This window comes from Cryptotermes secundus, unplaced genomic scaffold (genome assembly GCF_002891405.2).
Source record: "Cryptotermes secundus unplaced genomic scaffold, Csec_1.0 scaffold70, whole genome shotgun sequence".
NCBI classification, from domain to species: domain Eukaryota; kingdom Metazoa; phylum Arthropoda; class Insecta; order Blattodea; family Kalotermitidae; genus Cryptotermes; species Cryptotermes secundus.
In genome coordinates, this window is record NW_019734964.1 from 4207036 (window position 1) to 4234698 (window position 27663).

General features: G+C 37.3%; 2 protein-coding genes across 4 annotated transcripts; one reads left to right on the top strand and one right to left on the bottom strand.

Annotated features, from left to right (window-relative positions):
* On the top strand, positions 1–22197 carry LOC111868986 (2-hydroxyacyl-CoA lyase 1). 3 transcript variants are annotated; one of them, XM_023860124.2, is made up of 12 exons: positions 8–239; positions 356–582; positions 3787–3968; positions 5617–5793; positions 7124–7365; positions 8992–9177; positions 11417–11492; positions 12915–13004; positions 15060–15207; positions 16840–16947; positions 19060–19183; positions 21015–22197. In XM_023860124.2, the coding sequence occupies exons 1-12, from the start codon at positions 183–185 to the stop codon at positions 21108–21110; spliced, it is 1713 nt and encodes a 570-aa protein (XP_023715892.1). In that variant the 5' UTR covers positions 8–182; the 3' UTR covers positions 21111–22197. The 3 variants fall into 3 exon arrangements, with proteins under 3 accessions (XP_023715894.1, XP_023715892.1, XP_023715893.1); XM_023860125.2 differs by having other exon boundaries at positions 7295–7365; XM_023860126.2 differs by lacking the exons at positions 16840–16947; positions 19060–19183; positions 21015–22197 and adding an exon at positions 16564–16833 and having other exon boundaries at positions 1–239.
* Positions 11258–27179, bottom strand: LOC111868989. The gene is made up of 5 exons (XM_023860130.2): positions 26989–27179; positions 26776–26845; positions 22138–22197; positions 14301–14495; positions 11258–11407 (listed from the first exon to the last, which is right to left on the bottom strand). The coding sequence occupies exons 1-4, from the start codon at positions 27066–27068 to the stop codon at positions 14364–14366; spliced, it is 342 nt and encodes a 113-aa protein (XP_023715898.1). The 5' UTR covers positions 27069–27179; the 3' UTR covers positions 11258–11407; positions 14301–14363.
* Between the last annotated feature and the right edge of the window lie 484 nt (positions 27180–27663).

A 27663-nucleotide genomic window follows, 5' to 3' on the forward strand; every position in this document is an offset into this window, starting at 1 on the left:
TATTAATCCCTGCTTGTTACATGTAACTGCCCGGTTGTATGGTTTCATGAAGAAATCTGTATCTGATAACCTTGAAACATGTACTGATTTATGTAACATATATCACTGTATACGAAGTGGAAGAATCTGTAGTTTCATGATCATTCAGTTTTGCTAATAAGAAATAAAAGGACACTTGCATAATGTCTTCAGATGATGTAGATGGAAATAAAATTTTAGCAGAAGCACTTGTTGCTCAGGTAAAATTATAAAATAAATATAATGAACCTGTAAATAAATTCACTAAAGTTGTGGAAGATGATACAACTGGTTTATTTATAGGTTATGTACTACTACCAATATCTCTTTATTTTAGGGTGTTAAGTATGTGTTTGGCATTGTTGGTATCCCTGTGATTGAGCTGAGCATGGCAATACAGCAGGCTGGACTACACTTTGTGGGAATGAGAAATGAACAAGCAGCTTGCTATGCTGCACAAGCAATAGGTTACCTTACCAAACGTCCTGGTGTCTGTCTTGTGGTATCAGGTCCAGGGCTTCTCCATACACTTGGGGGCATGGCCAATGCTCAGATGAACTGTTGGTATGATAACATTACCTTTATCATCAAATCAAAAGAATATTTATCAAGAACATGAACACTGAAAGTGTTACAGCCCATCAGAGTTAATGTTAAATATGACTTTTTAGGAACTAGGCCCACCTTATTTACAGTTACAGCATGGTTTTATTACAGTGACAGGTGTTTGAGTATATTCTTAATTAGTTCTGTATGTTACAGCATTTGGCACTTTAACTTAATTGGAAGAATAAGCTCAAATTTTAAAGGTTAGATTATACTATATATCAGAAGCAATGGCTAGTTGAGAATAATTTCAATGAGTAGTAGTAGTTTCTTTGTCTGATAAACTCCTCCGTACTTCTAATATGGACAAAGCTTGAGAATATTTCTCAGCTTCTGGCAATCCTCATCAGAAAGATTACTGGGCAGTGTAATGTAATGGTACATGCTTATATACTTAGAAATTGTCCATGTAAGTAGTAATTCACAACTGTCTTTCAACCTGTTATATGACCCTAGCATCTTGGTCTGGAACATAATTTGCCACCAAACACATTTGCAGCATTTCTCCTGTCAGTTTTCTTAACACTTTGCAGACTGGCAATTTAAATATTTAAATCACCCTGTGGACCGGCATTTTTATACCTACTACCATAACTTGAGCACTGTTCACTTTAAAATTAATATAAAATCTCCTAATTAATTTTATGAACTAAAATTTTTTTAGAACACTTACCAATGCTTCTAGAAGTACTTGAGAGTGTGATATTTCTCGCAACATTCCCCTCTGTGAAGTGGCATTACACAAAACTTGCAAACGTAGGCAGTCCTACTCCTTTTCTTGTGAATTGCGCAAACACAGCATTGCCTAGAAGGCTGCTTCCCCTTGAAATGTTCACTTTTCACAATTTTCGCGAGGGTATGTTTCCGCATATCACCCGAGAGTCGCCCAGGGGGGTCAAAATAAGGCCTGTGTGGGGTGGGAGTAGACGGCCCCGGTCGTACTAAGACTGTGTCTGCTGCTGGTTCTGCCGCCACCATGTGGTCTGTAGCCCAGGCTTTTGCCACATTCAGCAGAAATGCCTTGTATTTCAATTTTGAATGAGGGTTTACATTTTTGAAAACCAAAAATGAATTGAAAATGGCACAATTTATAAGCCACAAGGCAAATTTCTTTCTCCACTTTACTGTTTTCTGAGGAAGAGAATAATAGGCCAAGTACTGATTGGCTCTTCAACTCCCTTCATGAACATATTATACTCGGAATGAAGAAGAATATCCCCCTTCCTCCTGAATGTGGTTTCACCACGTTTCAGGGATTTACATTCCTCTTTCAGATCTGGAGGAAGGCCTCTGTTCACCCTAATTGTTCCACAAACACGTACTTTTCTTGAAAATAGGTGTTCTGCAGTTTCAACACTGTTATAATAATTGTCTTGATAGACATGGTAATTTTGATCAAGATAGGGTTCCAAAATGGAAAGAATAGTTTCTTGTAATTTCTTTCCTTCACCAGAATAAATTTCTAAATTTCCATCCTTCACCAGAATAAATTTCTAAATTTCCAATATAGCCTGAAGTGCATTCAGTAACTTCACGAACAAGTAGGCCATACTTTGTAAGTTTCCCAGAATTATATGTTCGCATACAAAGCCTTCCCCTCCAAGGAATCACAGATTCGTCCAAAGACAGTTGTTGGTTTGGCTTATAAACTGTCTGAAATTTCTGAATGAAAAAGGTCAATAAGGGCTGAATTTTGAAAAGCCTGCTTGTTGATTGTGGTTGCAGTTCATTATCATTGAAATGCAAACACCACCAAATTTGCTCAAATCTTTTACGGCTCATTAGTTTGCCAAAAATTGGAATTTTTAAAAATTAATCTGTTGACCAATACCCTTTCAGATTATCCCTCCTTGTATGGCCCATTAGAAAGATAACTGCAAAAAATTTTTTCATTTCTCCTGAAGTGACATCCACCCACTTCAGCGCCTTATAACTTCTGTCATAATGTTCACGGTGTTGGAGATAGTATCTGTTAGTTTCCTGACATAGCATGTCAAAGAAACTATCTCCAAAAAACAGTTCCGCTACTTCAGACACTTGCGTTGGGTCCGATGGAATTCGCTTCAACCCTGGATTTCCAGTAACTGTCCCAAAACAGGCGTTTTGTCTACTTTTCCCCATGTGGCTGTCCCCGCAATGTTGCTACCCGCACATTCGTCGGAGGTAGGGTCACGTTTACTTTCACTTTCCCTGTTTGTGGTCACAATTTTTTTGTTTGCCCCTGCTTCACTCACTATCAGATTGTGAGTCCGTATCACTAGCAGACTCACAAGGGACGTCAGATAGCTCATCAGAGAAGAAGTCAGATATTTCTTGTTCTCCAAGAAATCGCTTAGGTGTCAACCGCTTTGGTCTTTGATCCATATTGAACTACTGACTGACAGCTTGCTACGTAAAGCTTGAAGAAATAAAGGCATTTATTTTCCTTTGCAGAGGCATAGAGTTACAGCGAGGTCTAGTAACTGACTGGTCAGCAGACATTCCAGAGCCTTATAACGCAGCTGCAAGCAGCTACATGCTAGCTAGGTGGAGCCAGAGAGATGTATAGTGTGTTGCAACTTATCGTGTTTTAAAACCTGTTAACATGTGAACGGTCCACCATGTTTAAAAGCGAAAAACCTTTTAAAGGGTGCGCGGTCCGCAAAGTGTTAATTGCTGTCAATGTATATGTTAGCATCACTTTGATTCTCTCACCAAACTCCAGGAATCTTAAGGTTTTTCACATTTTTACACTGTTTCTCGAGGTGGAATCTCGTATAGTATTTTGAAAGTCCGCAGTCATTTCCTTCCATTTTCTTCCCATTTAACAGCCATCTTCCCACTCATTATTAATCACACATAACCTAAGTAGCTGAGAAAGTGCTGTTGCATCAAAATAAGACACATACATTCATCTCAGGCCAGTAGAATGATTTCCATCAACTTGTAAAAGTTTACAGACGTAATGACATTTATAAAGTCTTGTCATTGTAGTACAACCAATATGTTTCTTATTTGCTTTTGAATGTTCGTTCCACACTGTGTGCTAAACAAAATAAGAAGGAAGAATCCCAATATCTATTATAAAATGACAGTAATGACATGATATTCTTTTTAACTTCACTGCAATGCAGTGAGTTATTTGTTTCATTGAACTTCAGTACATAAATGTTTCTAACTCAGGCCTCTTCTTGTGATTGGTGGTTCATGTGCACAAGATCATGAAGGTATAGGTGGCTTTCAAGAATGTCCTCAAGTGAATCTTGCCAGACCATATTGTAAATATAGTGCCAGACCTCCTGGACTGACGCTTATCCCGACACATGTCGAAAAGGCTGTTCGGCTGTCACTATATGGAAGGCCAGGTATGGACTCCACTGCTGAGCCTAATATTGATTAACAGTGACAGAATATTCATTTTGCTATTCCCACAGTCTTAACATTTTGTCAAAAGGAAGGATTTTGCTACCGTATTTTTGAACAAACCTTGAAATATCAACATATCAGTTACAAATTTTTGTTACATATTGCCTCAGTTCTTTTCTATTAATACTGTATTCCAAGAATAATTTATAGACTGTGACAGGCTAAAAAACAAATGATAAACCAGGTACCACATCAGAAATTTCTACTTAGTTTGAACTATAAAGAAATGGTATAACCCATTTAATTCATCTTTGCTCCTCACAAGCCATTTCATTATGATATACATTTTAATGTTATCCTTTCAACTCCTCAGTTTTCCAAAAGATTTCCCCCCTCAAACTTCTGTGTGCCTTCCCCAGTCTATTTACAGTACCAGTCCATTACAGCCTTCTCGATTTCCCAGCCCTAAAAGTCTACGTGACCTGCATAAATCACAGAGTTGTTTGTGCTGAAGAACTTGGCTGATTTCTGTCAAAAAGACATATTTTGGAATTAAAAATAATTTACAGACTTTCTAGGTAAAATATCAGATGTACAAAGAAATAAAAAAGTTCATTTGTTTGAATCCATCTCATGACTATTATTCTTAATAATAATAAATACAAACCACTCCGTCCAATGTGACATAAGTTTTTACTACGTTAAAACTTATCTCCCTTACATGTTTCGGTCCTTATGGGCCATCTTCAGAGGGAACATCATTACAAACTGGAAACTACCATCACAATAGGTGTTTTGATTTAAAATACATACACTTATATCCTATAATGCCCAGTATGCATAAAGTCGAACGTTTCACAATCACAGCAGCTTCCTGGTATTGTAAAGTTTTTAAAAGTTTCTAGACGTTATTTAAAAAACCTTTATTGTCAATAGTTAAAATTTTTTAAACCATGTAGGTTCGTGTCCGTACTCCTATCATCCTTCTTGTATGGGGCAGATTTTGTGCCGCCTGTCTATCTTGATGAGCAGGTTCTTGATGTCGTCCAGGGTTTGTTCATGGCTTGCTGTGTTGTTTTCACAAAATCTGCCCCATACGAGAAGGACTATAGGAGTACAGACACGAACCTACGTGTTAAAAATTTTTAACTATTGACAATAAAGGTTTTTTAAATAACATCTAGAAACTTTTAAAAACTTTACAATACCAGGAAGCTGCTGTGATTGTGAAACGTTCGACTTTATGCATACTGGGCATTATAGGATATAAGTGTATGTATTTTAAATCAAAACACCTATTGTGATGGTAGTTTCCAGTTTGTAATGATGTTCCCTCTGAAGATGGCCCGTAAGGACCGAAACACGTAAGGGAGATAAGTTTTAACAGAGTAAAAACTTATATGTCACATTGGACAGAGTGGTTTGTATTTATAATTGTTAGTGTGACGGACCAGAATGAAACAAATCATATTATTCTTAAATTTATAACTTTTAGAAAACAGCACAGAGGGTTTCCCATTTGAATAGCCTCTCTGTATCTGAATGCATATATGTTAGGCAAAATATAAAATGAATTGAATAAATAATATTATGGGTAATATAATCTTCATGTTTAACCAAGTTCCTTGTGTGTTCCATGTTCCACAGGGGTGTCATATTTAGATTTCCCAGGAAATATTTTGGCCCAACGGGTGTCTGATAGTAAAGTAGTCCACACTGCAATCTGCCCTGAACCACCACTGGCATGGCCAGATCCTGCCCTGGTCAGCCAAGCTGCCAGTCTCATAGTGAGATCAATGAGACCCCTTGTGATTGTTGGGAAAGGTAATCCATGCATACATACATACATACATACATAACACTGTTTCAGTAGCTCTGGCACATTTTTAGCAGACTTTCCTAATTATATGATAATAACAAGCTTATGGTATCATCACATCTGTCTGTGTGCCTGTATTCATGTGTGTGAATGTGTGTATCTCTTCCCCATGCAAATAGCTTTTGAAGTTACTGACAAATTTTCACAAAGTTTAGTATAAGTACCATGCTACTGAATGCTTCTCAAACATAGTACTTTCAGTTCATTGCCATCAAAAACACTAACATTATGATCATGCAAATTTTTGAGGTGGGAGAAACAATAGCACTACCTAATGCATGACCCTACATCATGGTGCCACTCAAAATTTGTTTTATGGACCACTGCAGCTAGAGATAGATTAGAAACACAAACTCCATGGTTTTACTTCTTTTGGCTTATTTTGGACTTCACTCATCATCTGGTATGTAAAAGACAAAAAACCACAATGTTTCGGAGACTGAATCTGTCTCTGTCTTCAGGTGGATAGGGAAGGATAAACCTACTCAGTTGGGGCACTTAGAAAGAGCTAGTCTCAATCACTGGACAAACCCCGGTCTGTAGAAAAACAACCTATGAACAACCGACAACCGGTTCCATCAGTGGGAGGAAAGAATAAAATCACAGTAAAAACATGATAGAAAATTTGTGCCAAGCATGCACTTGTCAACAATGTAAAGAAACAGAAGTATAGGTTATATTCCATGAATTCAGTTAAAAACGAAAGTAAAAACTGGATAAAGTATGCCTAATCTGCGTGGAAAAAGAATCGTGCCACCATGGCGACTTCCAGGCATCAGACTAATCCCCGGAACAAAACTTGCAGGAGTAGTGCAAGTCTATCCATGGTTTTAGTCTGCAAGCGAACTATACTGACCAAGTGACCGCCACTTGTTGGTGAAACAGACTTGTAGGCACTGAATTATTAGACACATAATTATAAATTTATAATTCCCGCTAACCTGTCTGTATGTAAGGAAGTGCCTGAAGGAAAGCAGGTGTGATGCACTCCCCCCAGGACTGACTAATGTGATGGTACAACTTTATAGTTGTAACTTAACACAGCTCATTACTCTCAAAGAACAGTCATGATATATCAAATAGTAATAATAACTTTCTAACATGTCAAGACCATTCTTCAACTGCCATGTGTGTAATATCATAAGGGCAGCATATTTTGGTTTGGTTATGAGAATCACGTGCTTATTGATAAAGAAAACATCTATTTCATGTGCTGTTAATGTTAAATTTCAGTTTAACTGTATTTCACAAACAGAACCATTTAATGCAATTCAGGAGCAGCATATGCAGGAGCAGAAGTTATAGTGCGTGATTTTGTAAGGACATTTAACCTCCCAGTCCTGCCAACACCTATGGGGAAAGGAGTTGTGGATGATAATGATTTTCACTGTGTTTCATCTGCACGTACCACAGCATTGCAACATGCAGATACAATTCTTTTGTTAGGTGCTCGCTTGAATTGGATTCTGCATTTTGGGCGACCACCAAGATTTGACCCAAATGTCAGAATTATTCAGGTATGCCAGTAAAAGATATACTGTAGTTTCTAATGTGTAAATGTACTGAAATGATACTTCACATTATGCATATGAACATGTGAAAATAACATATGCAGTCTTAAGACAATCTGCATCAAATCTGAAGGTTCAGTGCTAAGGATTCATTTCCCAACTAAAATTATACATATATTTTGGTTCAAGTCCATAAAATGGATGCATAATAGGAAGTCCATGTCTTTCACATATCACCGAACAAATTTCAATTAAATATGATACTGAAAAATATATAGTAAAAGTTAGGTGAAATTCACAGCTATTCAAATCAGTCCAGTGTCCTGCTTACTGGATGAAGCTAGAATTAAATTATATTGATAAATACGAGGGTAAGTCAATAAGTAAGTTACAAATAGATATAGAACTTAAACAAATAAGAGTACTGATTTGAAAAATGCTTTTATTTCTCAACATAATCTCCCTGTACCTTTAGTTACTTGTTCCAGTGTTTCACAAGCCCCTGAAAACCATCAGCATAAAACTCTTTGGGCTGCTGTCGGAACCGGGCGGTGACTTCCCTTTCTACAGCTTCATCATCAGGAAAATGTTCAGCTGAAAGATGATAAGAGGGCTGAACAAATGGAAGTCGCTTGAAGCAAGGTTGGGGCTATACAGAGGATGCTCAAGGACTTCCCACTTGAAATTTCACAGCGTCTCATTTGTCTTGTGGGCAGTATGGGGATGCGCGTTATCATGCAAGAGCAACACACCTTTGGTGAGGAGTCCTGGTCGCTTCCGTTGAATGGCCTTAGAAAGTTTTCTGAGGATGTTACAGTAGGAGTCGGCATTTATGGTTTGTCCTTAAGGCTGGAATGTGGTGAGCAGTATGCGTTCATGATCCCAGTCACCACCTGGTTCTGGCAGCAGCCCAAAGAATTTTATGCTGCTGGTTTTCAGGGGCATGTGAAATGATGGGACAAGTGCCTCAGTGTACAGGGAGATTATGTTGAGAAATTTTCAAATCAGTACTCTTACTTGTTTAAGTTCTATATCCATTTGTAACTTACTTATTGACTTACCTACATACATAAATAAAGTACAAAACTCATTAAGGTCTACAATTTTTTTTTGTATTGCAAGAAGATGTACTTCAAGACCAACAAAAGATTATGCAGGCTTTTTATATTTAACATAATTCTTCTGCTAGCCAGTAATGATCTAAAGATGCCAACTTTAGACTGTAAAATATAGAAAAGAAAGTAACATTCAATTCTGGCCTGGGTTCCATCCTAGGTCTGGTCAAGTGGGAATTATGGTGGACAAAGTGGAGCTGGGGTGAGTTTTCTCCAAGTACTTTGGTTTCCCCTGCCAATCTTCATTCCACCAAATTCTCCATCATCATAATCACCCGGGGCAGGCTACAATAGGCCAGTCAGTGGCCACCATGGCGAGTGGACCCAGTTTGGACTCCACCCCCCCCCAAACGAATTAAAAGAAAACATCAGTTAACTTCTACCAGACAAAAAATGCCACATTCCAGAGGAGAGCATTCTTCTCAGTTACTGTCATGAGAATCTCAAAGAAAACAGGGCATTGCTTAGATACATGTCCTAATATTCTAGAAAATACATCAAGTTGCATCTGTAACAGGTAGATATTTGTGCAGAGGAGCTGCACAACAGTGTTCCAGCTAAGGTGGCAATTCATGCTGACATAGGCACTTTCACTCGCCAACTCATACAGCAACTAATTGGACATGCATGGGCTCTCCGTTATATGAGTCCATGGTGGGGTCAGCTTAATTCAAAGAGTGACAAAAACAAAGCAGTTATCATGGTAAGCTTGTTTCTTGGTTTGCAATACCTACACACTTTCACAGGCTATACAACATTGTGAAGATAAGTTAGGAATGATGTGCTTGTGACTTATTCAGTGAGACTTGAGATTAGTTAGGCAGCTTGAAAACAAGACCAATTGAATGCAAAGAAGTGTTGCCCATAACACTGCACTTCAGTGTGATGGTAAGAATGCTTCTAGTTTAATTATTATGGAAATGAAGTATACAGCTTCTAAGGGTATTTCTGGAATGATAATACATTTGAGAAGCTGTACCACTGTGGAAGAAATTAGTGAGTATGATACAGAGAAACTAACGAGTAATTTTCAAGTGATAAATTTTTCACATTTGCAGTCGTATAACTAGCATAATTTGAATGTAAAGACATACACCTTGTTTTCTAAAGAAGTTTACAAAATATGAGTAGTGTTATAAGTAATGTAAAACTATCAGAATCATTGGTGAATGTTTCACTATAAATTTCTTTCAAAACTGAACACAAATTATGAAAATCAAACATTTTAAATGATATTTAATCATTAACATCACATATTAATTTTGTGTTGGCTCAGCCACTGATAAATATGTGGAGTGACTATTATTGATACTTAGTTGGAAAAGAAATCAGTGTCATTACCATCCGTAATAAAAGTAGAAGTAAATTTTTCCAAATACCTCATACACCCCAACCACAAATCACATATTTTTTTCCAGTTCCAATCTTAGTATTATGCAAAACATTGTACTTGTGGAATGCAAGTTTAGAAACCACATATAAATAGTGATATAATACATGGCAATATGGGGTGTCAGATCATCAGGATGGTACCTAAATTATCATGGCTCAGCAGAATTTATGATGCTTTATCAGTTATATGATTTCAAAACATCAAATAATGACATGCTCATGAATGACAACTACTGAAGGGCTGGAAGGAAGCAGTCTAGTAGAACCCATTTCTGCATTTGTTATAAAACACCACTTGTTACGTAGGGGCAAAAATCTATAGCTTGCGAGAACCCATAGGTTTTATGTATTTATACACATTATCATTACATATAGGCTGATAAGTTCTATTGGTGTTTAAATCTTTTAAAAAATGTACAACAGGATTATTGAATTTTGTTCAATTTATAACTCTCCCGAAGAGCACTGTCTTCTGAGACTCTGTAGTCCAACATAATTCCACCACCATTTTGTAGAAATGTATTACCTCTGCCTTCAGGGTTAGAGAGAGTAAGCCAAGCAGAAAACCAGCAAGGGATAAACAGTACCAGATTACATAGCACTATACCTCATAAGATATTACTTCTCATATTCCCTGCAATGAGAACCTCAAATCCAAAATATAGTTCTCTTCTTTACTGTTACACTTCAATAAACATTCCAGGATCAATATATTTTCCATTAATCTCAGTGATATATATACAGAGTGTTTCACGACTTTAGGGTATAACTGCAGGAGGTGATTTCCTAGGTCTTTATGATCAAAAAAGTTCATATAAACATGTGTCCGATTTTGGATGGTTATGACCGTTTTTTCATTCCCGTACACGCCCTCATGTGAACCGCGTCTGTCAGCTGGAGGGTCGCTATCTTTAGCCAGCTACAGACAGAGCGTTCTAGTTATCTCGAGATTTGAGAGCTACATAAGGCGGGGTGGGTTGGTATGTCCGGCGCGGTTCACAACCGAGTGGCGCCTGTGTTGCAGCCGGCGGTGGCATTTTCAAAAATCAGCTTTAAGCACCAATAAATTCAAATTAAACGTAATTTCACGAAATTAACTTTACATTCATATTTTAAATGTATCATGTATTATGCTGGTTTATTATTTTGTTCCGTTTATTGTCAGTAATTGTTTCCTTGTATTCTGAGTTTAAAATGGTCATAACTCCGTAACCGTCCAAAATCGGACACATGTTTGTATGAACTTTTTTGATCACAAAGACCTAGGAAATCACCTCCTGCAGTTATGCCCTAAAGTCGTGAAACACCCTGTATATTTATTAATTAAAGCATAAATTTATAGTTATGAAAAACATTTATTAAACCACACTTAAGGGAAATTTCAGACCACGAACATATAGGAATATAGAGAGAACTTAAGGTATCATTCAAAAGAGATATAAGGGAACTTACTACAATAGAGATTCACACATACTGCACAAATTGTTTGTCTTTAAGTTTCTTCAGTAGTTCTTACTAGCTATAATAGTGGTTTGTGTGTTCTGTAACAGAAAATGACACAAGATACAAGAATTCCACTCAATTATTACACCGTATTCCATCACATCCAGGAAGCTATACCAAAAGGTACACAATTTGAAATAATCTATTACAGTAAAACTAGAACAGGACAAGTTAATATAGTAAGACGGTAAAGAAAAATTGATGTATCAGCATGGTGGGGCATGACTCTTTGTCTGTAGTAAAGATATATAGTGATTTAGAATAATCTTGTGTTTAGAGTTCTCAACGCTAAGAAGTATCGTTTGCCAGAAAAAGTGGTCCATTAAATATTCATTTTGTTTCTCGAATGGTGAAATATTATTCAGAAATGTATGTTTGAAAATTAAATCCAGTGAGAATACTGATGCACTAATGAGTAACTGAAGACAACACCAGTAAGAACCTGGATGATTAGAACTCTTGTTAGAAAAGAATATGTCAGCAAATGAAAATAATTATGGACCGCTTACAAAGCAAACATGGGGTCTTATGGTTAGATTTTCTTTTTAGCTATTTTTTGGAGGTAGATTCTCATTTTATTTATTATTGTGGAGTAGAGGAAACAACCTGAACATATTCATGCCAGCAGTTATGCATTATTCTATACATAGCTAATAATGTATTCACTTACAGAGTGGATAATTTACAGTCCAGTGTGACATACAAGTTTACAACACTTCAGTCTTTTTCACCTTACATGTTTCAATTCAAAAGAATCATCCTCAGAGGCGCACCACTACGATCAGGAAACACTGTCACATAAGATGTTTTAACCATATGCACTTAAGCTATGAATAATCTTTTGGTGTTTGTCCCAGGCATTCACGATGGTGCTTCTTGAAGAGTAGACTTACGTATGATGCTGTTTCTTTTATGCATATTTGCTGGGTATTCTGACTGGGATTTTCCACTGCACGCGATATGATATTCACTTTTTCATACATTAGCCTCAAAATGTATTTAAAATTGTATTAAAATTTTCTTTTGCATGTAAAAAATTAGTTATTATGTTAAAATATCATGAGCCGACATTGGGTCATGTTGTTTTCCTCCTGATGGTGGGAGATGTCGTTTATTTCTCTTGATTTTATGTTTTTATTATTAGTCGTGTAGTTTACGTGTGTGCTGTGTCATTTGTATTCATTTATTGAGCAAAGGAGTAAGGTTTATATGTTAAGTGTTCTTTATTACCATATTTGCCCTCCCTTTAAAATTGCACTAGACCAAATAACTAAAATTCATTGTATCTATATGTGTTGAAATGTTGAAACAAGGTTTGGATTTATTTATAATTATGAAATAATAATATAGTATGCACTTCATAATGATGTATTTGTGGAATATACTTTAGTTCCCATTTCATTTTCCTCTCTTCTCTATTCATACCTCCAACATTTGTGACAGTATGCTAGGCCATTTTCAAGATTTTGTACTTAATATGATGTCATTTTTAGATTGTCATGCATCGAAAATAATGTAATTCACTGGACTTCTCAAATGTTACAGACTGTATTATAGTTAGTGAAGGAGCTAATACAATGGATATTGGACGCTCAATGTTACGCAACAGACTGCCAAAACACAGGCTGGATGCAGGTATGAGCTCAGATTAATGGATTCATACTTTTCCAAACCTTCTTAAATGCATACTCCTAAACATAATAGCAGAACCTCACTACTGTGCAACACCCAATTAACTGTAAAACGTTTAACATCACAAAATATGTTCATTCCATGTAAAGATCAGGAGACGGGATAGCAATGGGGTATGGACTGGACAGCTGAGGAATCAGGGTTTGATTCCTGAGCAGGGGGAAGAGATTTTTCTCTTTACCATGCCCAGAGTGGCTCTGGGGACCATCCAGCTTCATCATCAGTGGGTACCAGGAGCCCTTTCCCTTGGGGGAGTGGGGGGTAAAGCAGCCAGCATTTGAAGCCGACCACTCACCTTCACCTAGTGCTGAAGTTAAGAATGCACAAATCTATAAATCCAATGCTCATGAATTGTCATGGTCTTCTGCTTAAATGCAATGAAAACTCTACCTTTACTGTGCCTTATATAAATGAATGGTAATAAGGTTTGTGAATATGAAATTAATTTTTTATGAACATTTCAGTTTACTATAAAGATGAGTTTCTTTTATGACTAGGTTACAAAATGCTAATTTTCAATTTAGTAACAACACTCACTAACTGAAATGGTATCCTGAGTGTTAAGTAAGTATAATATTGTTTGATGGTATACTTACTTATGGAGCTGAGCCCTTCTTGAGGAGAAGCCAAATCTGCAGCTACTCAAGAATTTCCCAGCATTTTATGGAACCAAAAGGTTCATTACCATGTTCAAAAGAGCCCTCCACTGGTCCCTATTCTGAGCCAGATCAATCCAATCCATAACATCCCATCCCCTCTCTCTAAGGTCCTTTTTAATATTGTTCACCCACCTATGCCTTGGTCTTCCCCAGTGGTCTCTTTCCTTCTGGCTTTCCCTATATCCTATATGCATTCCTTTTCTCCCCCATTCGTACTACATGCCCTGCCCCCCTCATCCTCCTTGACTTGATCATTCTAATTATACTTGGACAAGAGTACTAGTTATGAAGCTCCTCATTATGCAGTTTGCTCCAGCTTCCGGTCACCCCTCTTCGGTCAAAATATTCTCAACACCCTCAGTCTATGTTCCTCCCTTAATGTCAGAGACCAAGTTTCACACCCATACAGAACCACAGGCAAAATTATAGTTTGATGGTATGCTACAGATCAGTATTAGATATTTTCTGAAGAAGCATAATGACCAGAATTAGTGAAGACAGAAAATAAAAACTTAAGAGAATATCAGTGAGGAGAACCTATACGAAAATAAAAATAACAAAAATACAACAGACCACATACCTGTCTAATGCATTCCTCTCACAACATGAGTCGCTTCTGGCTCTGTTGAGGATATCAACTCTTCTAACCTTTAACAAATGTATCAGGACTGAAGATGCATGAGAACTCAGTATACAGTTTAAAAACTGCAAGACCGAAATTAAGCAGACGTCTGACAGAAGGCAGTGGAGAAGCCTGGAGAATGCTGCCTCCTCTCTGAAATGGTGGACATATTTGGATCGTCTTTTACTGTTTCTACTTACCATGCTCAACAATACACAACAAGCTGTATAGAGTTTAACCTTTAGTGTAGACATTTTTCTCCACTGAAGTACTTTTTTTTGGTGTTTAATGGTAAAACCAACACTATATTCTGATGGCAATGATGGTGAAGATATTTTATCTTTGTTGGTTACCAGTAAGAAGGAAATTTTAATCAACCGCAGTATGCAGGATGCTTGTATACATTTCTAAAATTGTTACTTCCTTATTCATAAGGAATTAACCCTCTGTGAGAGATGCAGTTTTTTAATACTTTCCATTCTGATAGTGCCTGACATGAGGTTTATATACGCATAATGAGGGTTCAATGAAGAAAGAAAGATTCATCTGTCACTTGAATGAATGTATGTATGAGGGGTAGGCCTTTTTCGGCCCTTGCACCGCAACCAAAGTGGTCTATTGTGCTTTTCATCTGTCACTTACTAAAAGTAATTATAAATCAGTGACCTGGATATAAAAGTTTTGTAGTGACATTTGGAACATTAACTTTAATTGCAGGCACATTTGGTACTATGGGAGTTGGGCCAGGTTTTGCTGTTGCTGCTGCACTATGGTGTCAAGATTATGCACCTGACAAGAGAGTAATCTGTGTAGAGGGTGACTCAGCCTTTGGATTTTCAGGCATGGAGATAGAAACTATGTTCAGGTCAGTCACTATCAGGAGTGATAACATAGAAAATAGTCATTTGCTAAATATACTTAAATATCTTTATGTGGTAAATAATATGAAGTAACTAACTGTCCTGCAGAGTCAGTACAGCAATGGGCTATGGGCTTGGACAGCCAGGGCTCGATTCCTTGCAGGGGCAAGAGATTTTTTCTACTCCACAGCATCCAGACTGGCTCTGGTGCCCACCTACCCTCGTACAAAATGATTACCAGAGGTTCTTTCCCCAGGAGTCAAGTTGCCAGGGCATGAAGCTGACCACTCACATCCATCTGGTGCTGCGGTCAAGAATGGTGGAGCTATACCCCCATTCCCCACCACATCTTCATGGCATGGTGGTTGATTAATTAAGCACAAGGGACAACTTTACCTTTTAACTAACTATCCTACAGTACATGGCAACTAGGGAAAATTTGCAATTTTGGACATTGAAATTACTGAGGGTAAAATTAAGCCACAAACACTACTTCCCAAGGCACACAGTTTACTGTACGTTTTGGATTTAGCATTTATACTTTAGATGAATGAACTGTCAGCTTATCAAGAGTTTTTGCTCTATCTACAAGCAACTTGTCAGGTGAATAGCCATACTGACAAAAAAGCAGTCTTTTGGGATGTGGCGTCCTGTAGATATTGTGTTAACTGAAGTCGGTTCACACAATATCTACATGGTGCCACATCCCAGAAGTCTGCTTTCTTCATAGTCACTGCCGTGAAAACCTCAAATCTTACAACTAGCCATACTGTTTTGGCTTTCTCTTGAGTTTCTTCAAGATAATACCTTGTAGTTCCCTTACCTCATATCCAGTCTAGTGCTGGGTCAGAGATACTTAAAGCCCAAGGACATAACAAAGTGCTGCCTAGTGAGGGCTATTGCACACCTCACTGGACAGTGACAGATGTGTATGGAGCAATGGTGCAATGATAATTAGCAGAGAAAACCCCAAGGAAACAAAGACAGGCTCCAGTGCCATGTCATCGACTGTTAATCTCACATTAGATCACTTAGGATTGAACCCAAGGTTCCATGGTGAGACACTATTTTATATTCAGACATGCTATACCTGAAGTCACCATTTATAATCATCTTAGCCCTATCTAATACAATAACTCTCAGTTTTCTGGTATCTACATGTACAGAATCCTCAAGGAACTGGTGAAAATTTACTATTTTTATAAAGCTACTTTAGAAACAAAGTTGTGATGCACATATATTCACCTGCCATGCAGTAATGCTGTTGTGTCACTGGCAGCACTACCTACTGTCCTTTCCCATACAAATGTTATTACAGCCAAGGTTAGTGGAATTTATGATTGCATTATATTCTGTTTCAGTTCCTGTGAGAGTTCTCATGTAACTGGCATACCCTGTTCCCCATACATGCAAGCTAACTGGGAATTTACTGCACTATATAACAGCCTACATTTGATACAGTCATTTGTAAAGAAGTTTAAGTAATGAATAAAAGTGAATAAAAAATCTGTATAATTATGTGCCTTTTGCTCCTTAATCGCTCATTGAAGTTACAGGTCTGGACCCTAAGTTCACCTCTGTCAACAGTAAATTTTTTTTTTATTCCTTTGGCTTTTCTCTCCCATATCATGAACTAGGTACAACTTGCCTATAATAATCATCATTGTGAACAACAACGGAATCTACAGCGGTTTTGATGAAGAAACATTCCAGAGCATCCGAGAGGGAGGTGAAGTAACGAAAGTGTAAGTTCCCTCTCACATATTTTCAATCATTTGCAATTCAGGTAGCATATTTTTGTTAAGTATATATGACTAAAAATCAGTGTCTGGCACACATAATAAGCATCTGATGAAGGTACCATAGACCGCCTCTGTGGTCTAGTGGTCAGCGTGGGGATTCGTTGCACTGACCACGTGACACCCTCCATCCGCTAAAGTTGGCACTAACTTCACGGAGTTGGCTCGGTCGGTATAGTTTGTTTGCAGACTAAAACCATGGAGTTTGTTTTTGAAGGTACCATATTCTAAAACCAGAGAAGAGTGAAAGGAATATTCAAAAAGGGATATTTCACAGTGTTATAAGGTAGCTCGGAGACTTCACAGTAGGAGGGCAAATTATTCAAACTGTGAAATATGCAGATGACCTTGTGTTAATGGCTAAGGAAGAAACTGTGCTACAGGGCATGATTGATAGACTAATTGAAATTGGAAGGTGCTATGGCATGGAAATGAATGTGGAGAAAACAAAAGTAATGAAAATTTCGAGACAACCAACCCCAGTCACAATAAAGATAGACCAAAAACAACTGGAGAATGTGAAATGTTTTAAATATTTGGGTAGCTTGTTAACAGATGATGGAAGGTGTACTAGTGAAATTAAATCCAGGATTGCCATGGCAAAAGCTGCATTTAGCAACAAGAAGAATCTTTTTACCAGCAAATTGGACTTAAATTTGAGGAAGAAACTAGTGAAATGCTACATTTGGAGCATAGCTCTGTATGGGGCTGAAACATGGACACTTAGGGCAGTAGATCAGAAACATCTGGAAAGTTTCGAAATGTGGTGTTGGAGAAGGATGGAGAAGATCAGTTGGTCCGATTATGTGAGAAATGAAGAAGTTTTAATTAGAGTCAGTGAGCAGAGGAATATCCTACACGAAATAAGAGAACGGAAGGCTAATTGGATTGGTCACGTTTTACGTAGAAACTGCCTCCTAAAAGAAGTTATCGAAGGAAAGATAGAGGGGTGGATAGAAGTGACAAGAAGACGAGAAAGAAGACGTAAGAAGATGCTGGATGACCTTGGGGACAGAAGAGGATACTGTCATTTGAAGGAGAAAGCTCTAGATCGCATTAAATGGAGGAACTGTTTTGGAAGAGACTGTGGACCTGTCGTCTTGACAGATTACTGATGATGATGATAAGGTAGACCCTAGATGTTTATACATTACATTATCTCTCTTAGTATTTGTCCTTACTACAAAACCTAGTACTGGTGGATTAGCCCTTTCATAAATATTTTCAGTATGTACAAAAGGAACCTCTGTGTGCAAGGTAGACAGGAGAGTGCTCCAAGTAAACTATTTTGTGTGACTGAACAGTCTCTGAAAATGTATGCATATTATAAGTTGGGGAGGATGCTGGACGTGACTAAGAATGACCCCCTATGAAAGTGTGTACTGATTTGGCATCAGTGAAAATAATATAAACAGAGTTGGTAGGCATAGTCATTTTCGGAGAAAATCGTATTTCTTAAATGTAATTTTGAACATCTTATCATCTTGATGGTCTTCAATTAATTGGTGACAGAAATTTGTTGTCTCAAAGCTAATCAGCAGTGAGATACCACACAACATAGCCATAAATTATAATTCTGACAAAGCTGCTGTTTACACTACTTATTAATTGCTAACAGAGCTTATGAACAGTACAGATGTACTGCCTAGAGACAAATTACTTGCCCTCGTATTTCACTGAATAGACAACATATCAATAAACATTTCAAATGGGAGATGTCATAAGTCATAAACAGATATACAAAGCAATTTTTCAGAAAAGATGATGAAATTAGAGAATTATATGATGTAATAGTTATATTTGGATGAAACAAACAAAAATTTACCTCCCTCATCACTTTTAGTGTAGACTACAGTACTTAATTTGTTGAAAAGTAGTTCAAAGATAACACATGGACAAACATCCTCCACATTATGCACACATTACATGCACTTTAAGCAAAGGAACACAATAATGTGTAACTGTTAACGTGTTTTATGACCAAATTCCACTGCAAGCATGTGTCTGTGTTTGTCATTTGACTGTTATTCTTTAATCCTTAATATGCTCTATGAACAGGACACCACCAACATCATTGTCAACAAATGTCCACTATGAGCGCATGATGGAAATGTTCAACATCAAGGGACACTTTTGTGTCGACATTCCTCAACTGCAACGTGCACTTCAGCAAAGTCTGCAGGTAACAGGATATTTATCCCTAGGCTTAATTAATTAAGCAGCACACCATAAAAACGTATGGGGGAATAATAAGCACAGTTACACCATTCTTAATCTTTGTCAGCGATCACCTTCATGCCTCTGCAACTTTCCCATCAAATGGACACCAGTACCCATGGTATAGGAGGCTGGGTTAGCCCCAGAGCCAATCTGTTCAGTATAGAGAAAGAGAAAAATCTCTTGCCCCTACTGGGAGTCAAATCCTGACCTCAAGGCCTGGCAATATGATCTGTATGAGTATGAATAGTTCAAGCAGCAAACTCTAACCAAACAACACCATATTACAGTTCACTGACATAATATTCAGTCTGCAGCATCGAAGGAAGATAAGCATGAAATGAAAGATTTAAAATGGTGCAAATTTATTTTTGAACTTATCTACAGACATGTTGCAAAAGTCTTCTCCCAAAAATAATGCATCATTATATTAAAAGTTTGGAACTGATTAATTAATGTTTAATGCTCTGTTTTATATTGTATTTCCTTACCATATGAACATACTGCTGTTATGAGTAAGAACTGCAGGTTTATGAAGAGCACAATTTAATTATCTGCACAGAACTTTTCAAGGTATACAGTAATCCAGGTTCAACACAAGTTAAATTAAAATGGTTTTGATTTTAGAAGACTTATATTTTGTCACCTATTTTATACAGCATGGGGTTCAATTTTTATTACTCACAGGTCAGCATATGCATATGTACAGATCTAATGCATAGATGAGTGCACAGCTGAGATGATGTACCCGCCTCCCATCCAGCCTCACAATGATGCTGTGATTCCTTGCCCTTTACAAACACAGAATGACTTTCCTTTTTTATAAACTACTGTATTAGATTGGAGTGATGAATGTCACAGTAGTGATAATGAACAGTATTAATTACGGGATGTAATTCAGTAGAAGTTCACTAACATTTCACAAGACTTTATTACCCCTATTTTCAGGATGGTAGTTCACTGCTATGAAACATAAGGAACTTTACTGGGCTATACAGTGTTGCATCCCTGAAGACAGTAGTCTTCAAAGTACTATAATCTCAAAGCATAAATGTGGTAATGATAGTGCAAAGAGAGTTAGGAAAGTAATGACTCTGCAATGGAAACTACTATTTCTCTGTTACTAAAATGTTACTCTAATTTCTGAGGGTTTTGTATATGTACAAGAGGTATAAACAACTGGCTACACACTGGATGAGGGAGGGGTTAGAATTTGAGTCCCAGTAGAGTCAAGAATTTTCTCTTCTCTGTGTCATCCAGACTGGCTCTGGGGCCCACCCAGCCTTCTATCCAATGGGTCTCATGGACTCTTTCCCTGTGGGGATTAAAGCGGCTGGGGTGTCAAACTGACCACTCAAGGAAATGTGGGTCTATACATCACTCCCCCATATGTCTTCACAGCATGCTTAATTAGTTAAGCATAGGGACAACTTTACCTTCTTTAGAAGAGGTATAAATGAAAGTCCTTTGTTGCAGTGTGTATAAAAATATTGTACTTGATTTTGAACCTAGAGCTTTTGTTTGTTTATATTTCAGAGACAAATTCCCCTTGCTCCTCATTTTGCATCCATGTATCCATGGTAAAATATATAAGTACCGCTGTGATAACTTCAAAACAGACATGTTTCATGCAGGTGGTAACTTCAAAGGTACAAATTACAAGTTGCCTCATTTTAAACAGGACGTGCATTTTGCCTTTGCATTATGAATTAATCAGTCATAATAGAATATTTTATTCACAGAAGCTGAGGATGTCAGAATGTGAAGGTATAGTTTAAAAATATTGTTTGTTTTAGGTGAAAGATGTACCCAGTATCATCAATGTGATGATCAACCCATCAGCTGATCGTAAGCCACAGAACTACGCTTGGCTCACTGAATCCAAACTCTGAAAATCAACCGTGTATCAAAAATAGGCCAGGATACTTTCTTGTACCAAGGAAAGAGTTATAAACTGTACATAAGGGATAACTATTATAAGATAAAGAAATTATATATTAAATATACATTTTCTCTGCTATAAGAAATAATTACAAAAACTGCAAAAATTATAAAACTGTAATATGAGTTTAGTGAAGTATGCATTTATGTAATATACAGGAATGGCAACAGAACATCATCAACTTTAAAGACATCAGAAGTGAGCAACTTTCTTAGTATGAACTCTACAATGAAGAATCTGAATGCTTGTATGGGCTAGAAAATTCCATCTGATATCTCTTCAGATCAGTGGGTACATCAGATCTGCAAAATGTACTCCTGAATGAATTCCTGGCACAGATGTATCACCAGTCCAGAAGAACTTTATCTTCTGGAGCAGAATGAGGGCTGCACCATGTCCATACTTGATTTTAACGTTCACATCTTGTTTATATTTTTGTGTATTTTCAGTTTCATACCCACTTTTTTTAATCGCCTTACAAAACAGTCATTCACATAAAATATTCTGCATTGTTCTGTGTACTTCACCATTGGAAAGATCAAACACTGTCTTTCAGCACTTGGTCAACAGGCTTATGTTGATGTATTTTCTAATAAACGACAAATGTAATACATAAAACAGGAGAAACATACTGAACAAATACCAGAGCTTGAAGACCTGAAGTTGAAAGGTTAATATTCCTGAAAACAATTACCACCAGGACTAAAAAAATATGGTTTAAAATATCAGTCATTTACAAAAATTCCTCTTACTCACAGGCTCAGTATGTTTGATACAAATATTTTATAGAGGATTTTAAGAACTCCAGGCTCAAAAAAAGTTGGAACATTTAAGTTGTAAAGAAAATGTTAAGTTCAGAATGTTAAATTTTTTAAAACACCTTGTATGTGGCAGTAAATAATTTATTAATTTCTCAGTACATTTCTCCTGCATTTATATAAATTTCTAAACTTGTTTTCTTAATCTTTTGGATGTACCTCTCCTTTTTCTCCTGAATTCTCAACCTGGATATTCAGAGCAGCAAATGATTCCTTTGCCTGAAACAAGACAAAATACAGACTACTGGCTTATGGATAATAAACATTACATGCCTAACTTGGTGTACATACATACATACATACATACATACATATACACATATTCCCATAGATCCATACAAAGTGTGGAAATTGTCATAACCAATAGAAAAGGAAAAACAGTACAAACATACATATAGTCAAGCAGCACTATACAGTATCATAACATATATGGGCACAAAAACAATACTAGAAACCTAATATTGAAAACTATGTATGATTAATCACTTATTACAAAGAAATTATATCTTTATTTTTATCATATTCAAAATCAAAATATTCTTCCAATATATAAAATGAATGGCAACACAAAATATCCCTCAAAGCTGATTTAAAACCCTTGCAATTATTGTATAATTGCTTTAAGTACCATATTTACGCATGTATAGGCCGCGTGCTTGTATAGGCCACAGCACAATTTTCAGACAGAAATTATAGAAAAAATAATTTTCTTGGAATATTATTTCAGGAGTAGAACACCCTGTATTACTAATTATGAATATAATTTTTTTAAATGAAGTGTGATTTCCAATATTTCGAATATAAGCCGCACCCCAGTTTTTACTCTTCAATTTTTGTCAAAAAATGTGCGGCCTATACATGCGTAAATACGGTATAAAGGAAGATTATTAAATACCTTGATACCCATATAGTAAGTTCCCTTCTGATATAGCAATAGATGAGCTGAGGGTTCATAAAGGTTAAAATTGTAACCCTGTCTTGTGTTTGAAGGGCAGGGTGGAGAAGAATGAGTGGCCTCCTTTGTGGATCAGTGCTCATTATACAGTATTTAGGATGGTCAGTTTGCTGCGCCATAGCTCAAGCGGTTAGTCGCTGGCACTGGGGCGGGTTTTCTCCGAGTACTTCGGTTCCCCCTGCCAATCTTCATTCCACCAAATTCTCCATCATCATAATCACCCGGGGCAGGCTACAATAGGCCAATCAGTGGCCGCCGTGCCGAGTGGATCCAGTTTGACTACACCCCCCACTAAGTGAATTTAAAATTTTAATTAGGATGGTCAGTTACTATCTGGCAGTAAACCACATGTCTGTGAATGTTAAAATCATGATCCTCTTACTCTGAAGATCGAGACAGTGGGTTCCTCTGAAATGTTGGTACCTATCTACAAGATTACACGGCATCCCATCCCGGAAGATTGTGACACACACATAACTACATTTAATGACTATAAAAAAACAAATGCACACACACAAATGCTTCATAAATAATTTCTTAATACTTCCTACCATCTGAATTTCATGTGCACAACAACGTCATTTTGCCAAACCAATATCAAATCAAAAATATGTCATTCATTTGCCATATAGCTCTTTTCCTTTTAGATAAAAATTACTTTGACAACATTTCATATATTTACGCAGTAGCATAGTTGGTTGAGGCACTATGCTACAAGCCAGAAGATCGTGGGTTTGAGTCCTGATGAGGTGGATTTTTTTCCAGCTTACCTAATCCTTCCAGCTGTACTATGACCCTGGGGTTAACTCAGCTTATAACATAAACAAGTACCAGGGATCTTCCTGGGGGGTAAAGGGTGGCTAGTGCGTAAGGCTAACAACCTCACTGCCATCTGTGATCCAATTGTCTAGAAAATGTGGGAGCCTCGACATCTCAACCCCATGGGCCTTCACGGCCTGTTATAGGGACAGCTTTTACCTTTTACCGTTACAGTTCATATTTTTAAAATATCAAATATTCCACAAATCTCCATCATTTTAAATCAAAATATGTTGTTATTCATCCTACACAAAAAAAGCTCACAACACTTCAGTGTTGGAATATACGTATGAAGGTAGAGATGAAGATTAAAATTGTAACCCTGTCTTGTGTTTGAAGGGCAGGAGTGGAGAGCAATGAGTGGCATCCTCTGTGGCCCAGTGCTCATTATACAGTATTTAGGATGGTCAGTTGGCCGCGCCATAGCTCAAGTGGTTAGTCGCTGGGTGATCTCCAGTAATGTGACCTTCCTACCAAATTCCATGCAAAGTGCAGATTTGTTATTTTTGTTACTTCTACGTGGATCAAATGATAAGTAAGAATCAGTGTTCAATCTAACCCTGCTTTATTAAGACTTTCACTTTTTACTATTTATACTTATCAATAATACGATCCTGGACCCATAACCTGTTATTTTCTTTGGTATTAATCTTATCTTTAGTTGCAATATTTTCAGATTGGGTTAAGTTGACTTTGGTATTTAAACAATAAATCCCATTTTTGGGATATGCTTTGGCAAGAACTTTGCCTGTTTCCTCAAAATCATATAAGTTGCAACAGTCTTTGGTGAATAACACAATCATAACCTTGTAGAGAATTTTGGTACATTCAGTACATCTGAGATATATCTAAAATTGTCATTCACAAGTTTTACATCACCAAAACCTGCATTAGTTAACACGTTATCATCAGCAAGACTTATCTCATGTTCCTTAGAATCATGTGTTTTATGATTTTGCAAAACAATCTTATTTCCGGTCATTGTTAGGGCACAACTTGACAGAATATTGACTACACATTCCTGCTGGTTTCTGCGTACAGTTACTAGTCCTTATAGTTTTTACATAATAAAACTGTATCCAAGCTTGCAACCTGTTTCTGCTGGTTTCTTGCTTGGCTTACTCTTTGACCCTGAAAATAGAGCCAATACATGCCTCCGAAACATCACAATGTCTCTGAACTACACAGCATCACAGCCTATAAGATTGTATTCTTGTTAGTCATTCATCAAATTGAAGCCAGAGTGCAGCAGGAGAACGCTGGTAGCTGGTAGCACTTCTTTTCGGGCTGTGCAGTTACAACAATTCTGAATAGTGCTGACAAAGTTAACTGCTTCACATTTACATATGGAGAAGACTGAGTGATAGAAATATGGACTGATCAGAAACAGTGGAACTTGACTTGCAGCTCTGCTTTAAAAATGACATGGTCAAAATATATTTAATTACTGGTATATGAAGGATATGGGAGCTGGGATAGCACAGTTGGTATTGTGACGCTATGGGCTGGATGGTCAATGGATCAGAGTTGGAGTTCCAGTAAGGGCAAGAATTATCTCCTCTCCACATTGTCCAGACTCAATCTGGAGCCCACCCAGCCTCCTATCCAATGGGCACTAAGGGCTCTTTCCCCAGGGGTAAAGCAGCCAGGGTGTGAAGCTGACCACTCTCGTACAACTAATCCACAGGTCAAGAAAGTGTGGGTCTATACATCTACTCCCCCATGCATCTTCATGGCGTAGTGCTTAATTAAACACAGACAACTTTCCCTTTCTAATTTTATATGAAAGATATGCTATATAATTAAAGTCATAAAGTTTTTATAATGTGAAATTATAAGTTATAAAAGCTAAGAATGCATCCCTGCAATATTAATGTTAAAGGTTTATTCAACATGGTTTATTTTTCACACAAAGAAAAACTTAAAAGCATGGCTCCCTCATGTGAGTCACTGTAACACTATGAAGTCTGGCCTACCAAACTACACGGCATCACATACCAAAAGATCATACTCTTGATGACACTTCTAAGCAGTGACACCATCTTTTTTTTTTTATTGCTAGGGGGATGGTTCAAGATCGTATAGTAACAGGCGTGACCAGAGTGGTTTCAATGGCTGTTGTACTGCGATGCAGAAAGCAAATGGAAAAACTACCACATTATCACTTCTCCTGGATAGTCTCTTTCCAAAAACAGAGATACCATGTATGCGACCAGAACACGAGCACATTAAGTGGAGGAACTGTTTTGGAAGAGATTGTGGACCTGTTGTATGACAGATTACTGATGAATGAATGAAGTGGGATGAGACTAAGTCCCTTGCACTACAGCCACTTCTGGCCTATTGTACTAGCCCCATATGATAGGTGAAGGTGATTGTGGAGCAATTGGTGGATTGAAGATTGGCAGGGGTAACCAAAGTACTTTGGGAAAACCTGCCCCAGCGCCACTTTGTCCACCACAAATCCCACTTGACCAGACCCGGGATCGAACCCGGGCTGCCACGGTAGGAAGCCAGCAGCTAACTGCTTGAGCTATGGCGTGGCCCTGACACTCAACCTACTAGAGAAATAAAAGTAATTTTGAAGTATAATAGTAGATCAGTGCATTATGATTTAAAACACCTGAAATTAAGCAATATGAACTGCTGACTTTTGAATGTTGTAAGATATGATGCCATCATTTTATCAACTGCTAACAAACATATAATTTTTAACTGATTGAATTTAACCCAAGACTGCAATCAGCACATACCAAGCTCTTTTATAATAAATGCATAATCCTGAAGAATTCTTCTTGACAATTGCCATGCACCACTTCCCTAACTGTAAAATGTAAAACGATTTCAATGCATATGCTACACTTCGATTACTACTACTACTACTACTACTACTACTACTACTGCTACTGCTGTTGCTGCTGCTGCTACTACTACTACTACTGCTGTTGCTACTGCTGTTGCTATTACTACTATGACCACCACCACCACAGCCGCGTTCGTTTCCATCCAAAACTCTTTCTCACCTTCTTCACAGCTATTCCAAGCCTACCATTATGTTGTGAAAGTCTCGTAACTTCAGTTAGTTCCAGTGAACTAAAACAAAAAGACAAGGTACATAAAATTTACGTCAAGAAATCACTGTTTTATAACATGTTATCCTACTTCTACAATTGAATTTTACTTTATACACGAGACCCGTACAACTAGGTTAAATCATGGGTAATTACATTACTTACAGTTTTTCCAGAATTACGTTTATTTCTATCAGTTCTTTGTGGATGGACTGTTTCAACTGCAACATTTCAAGGTCTGACATATTTTTTGCCCCCTAAAATACACTTTATAAACAATACACGCTAACATACTAATCAAACTCTTCCCGCAACTGACGTTAATCATACGCAAGGGGTGGAAAGTGGCGCAGGAGAAAGGGAAACACGGAAACTACTGCCTCTACGCACAGATCTCGACCAATCAGAGAGCCTACACAAACCAATTTGAATTCCCGCAATTAAATGCGTTTCTTGTGCTTCATTATATGCAAATTATTAGGTACGAATTTTGATTTGAGGTGGTTGCGAAACGGAAGTAGACATTTGCGAACGAAGTTACATCTCCATATAAACATAGTATTTGTGCATGTGAATATTATGCTTACTACCACAAATGAAATTAGAAATATATGGAATTCTTTTAAGCCCAAAATTTTTGAGTTTATGATGAACTGTCATCTAAACGATATTTGTTTTATGATAGGTTCTGCAACTTTCAGTTTAGCCCAGAGATTGTCTGTAGAATGTGAAGGAGTTCTAAGAGTACCGTGATGATGTTTTAATTTTTGTATTGCTTCTTGCAGTATAAACATTAAATAAGCGGAAAATTGTAGGTGGAATCTTTTGTGACTTAAAGAA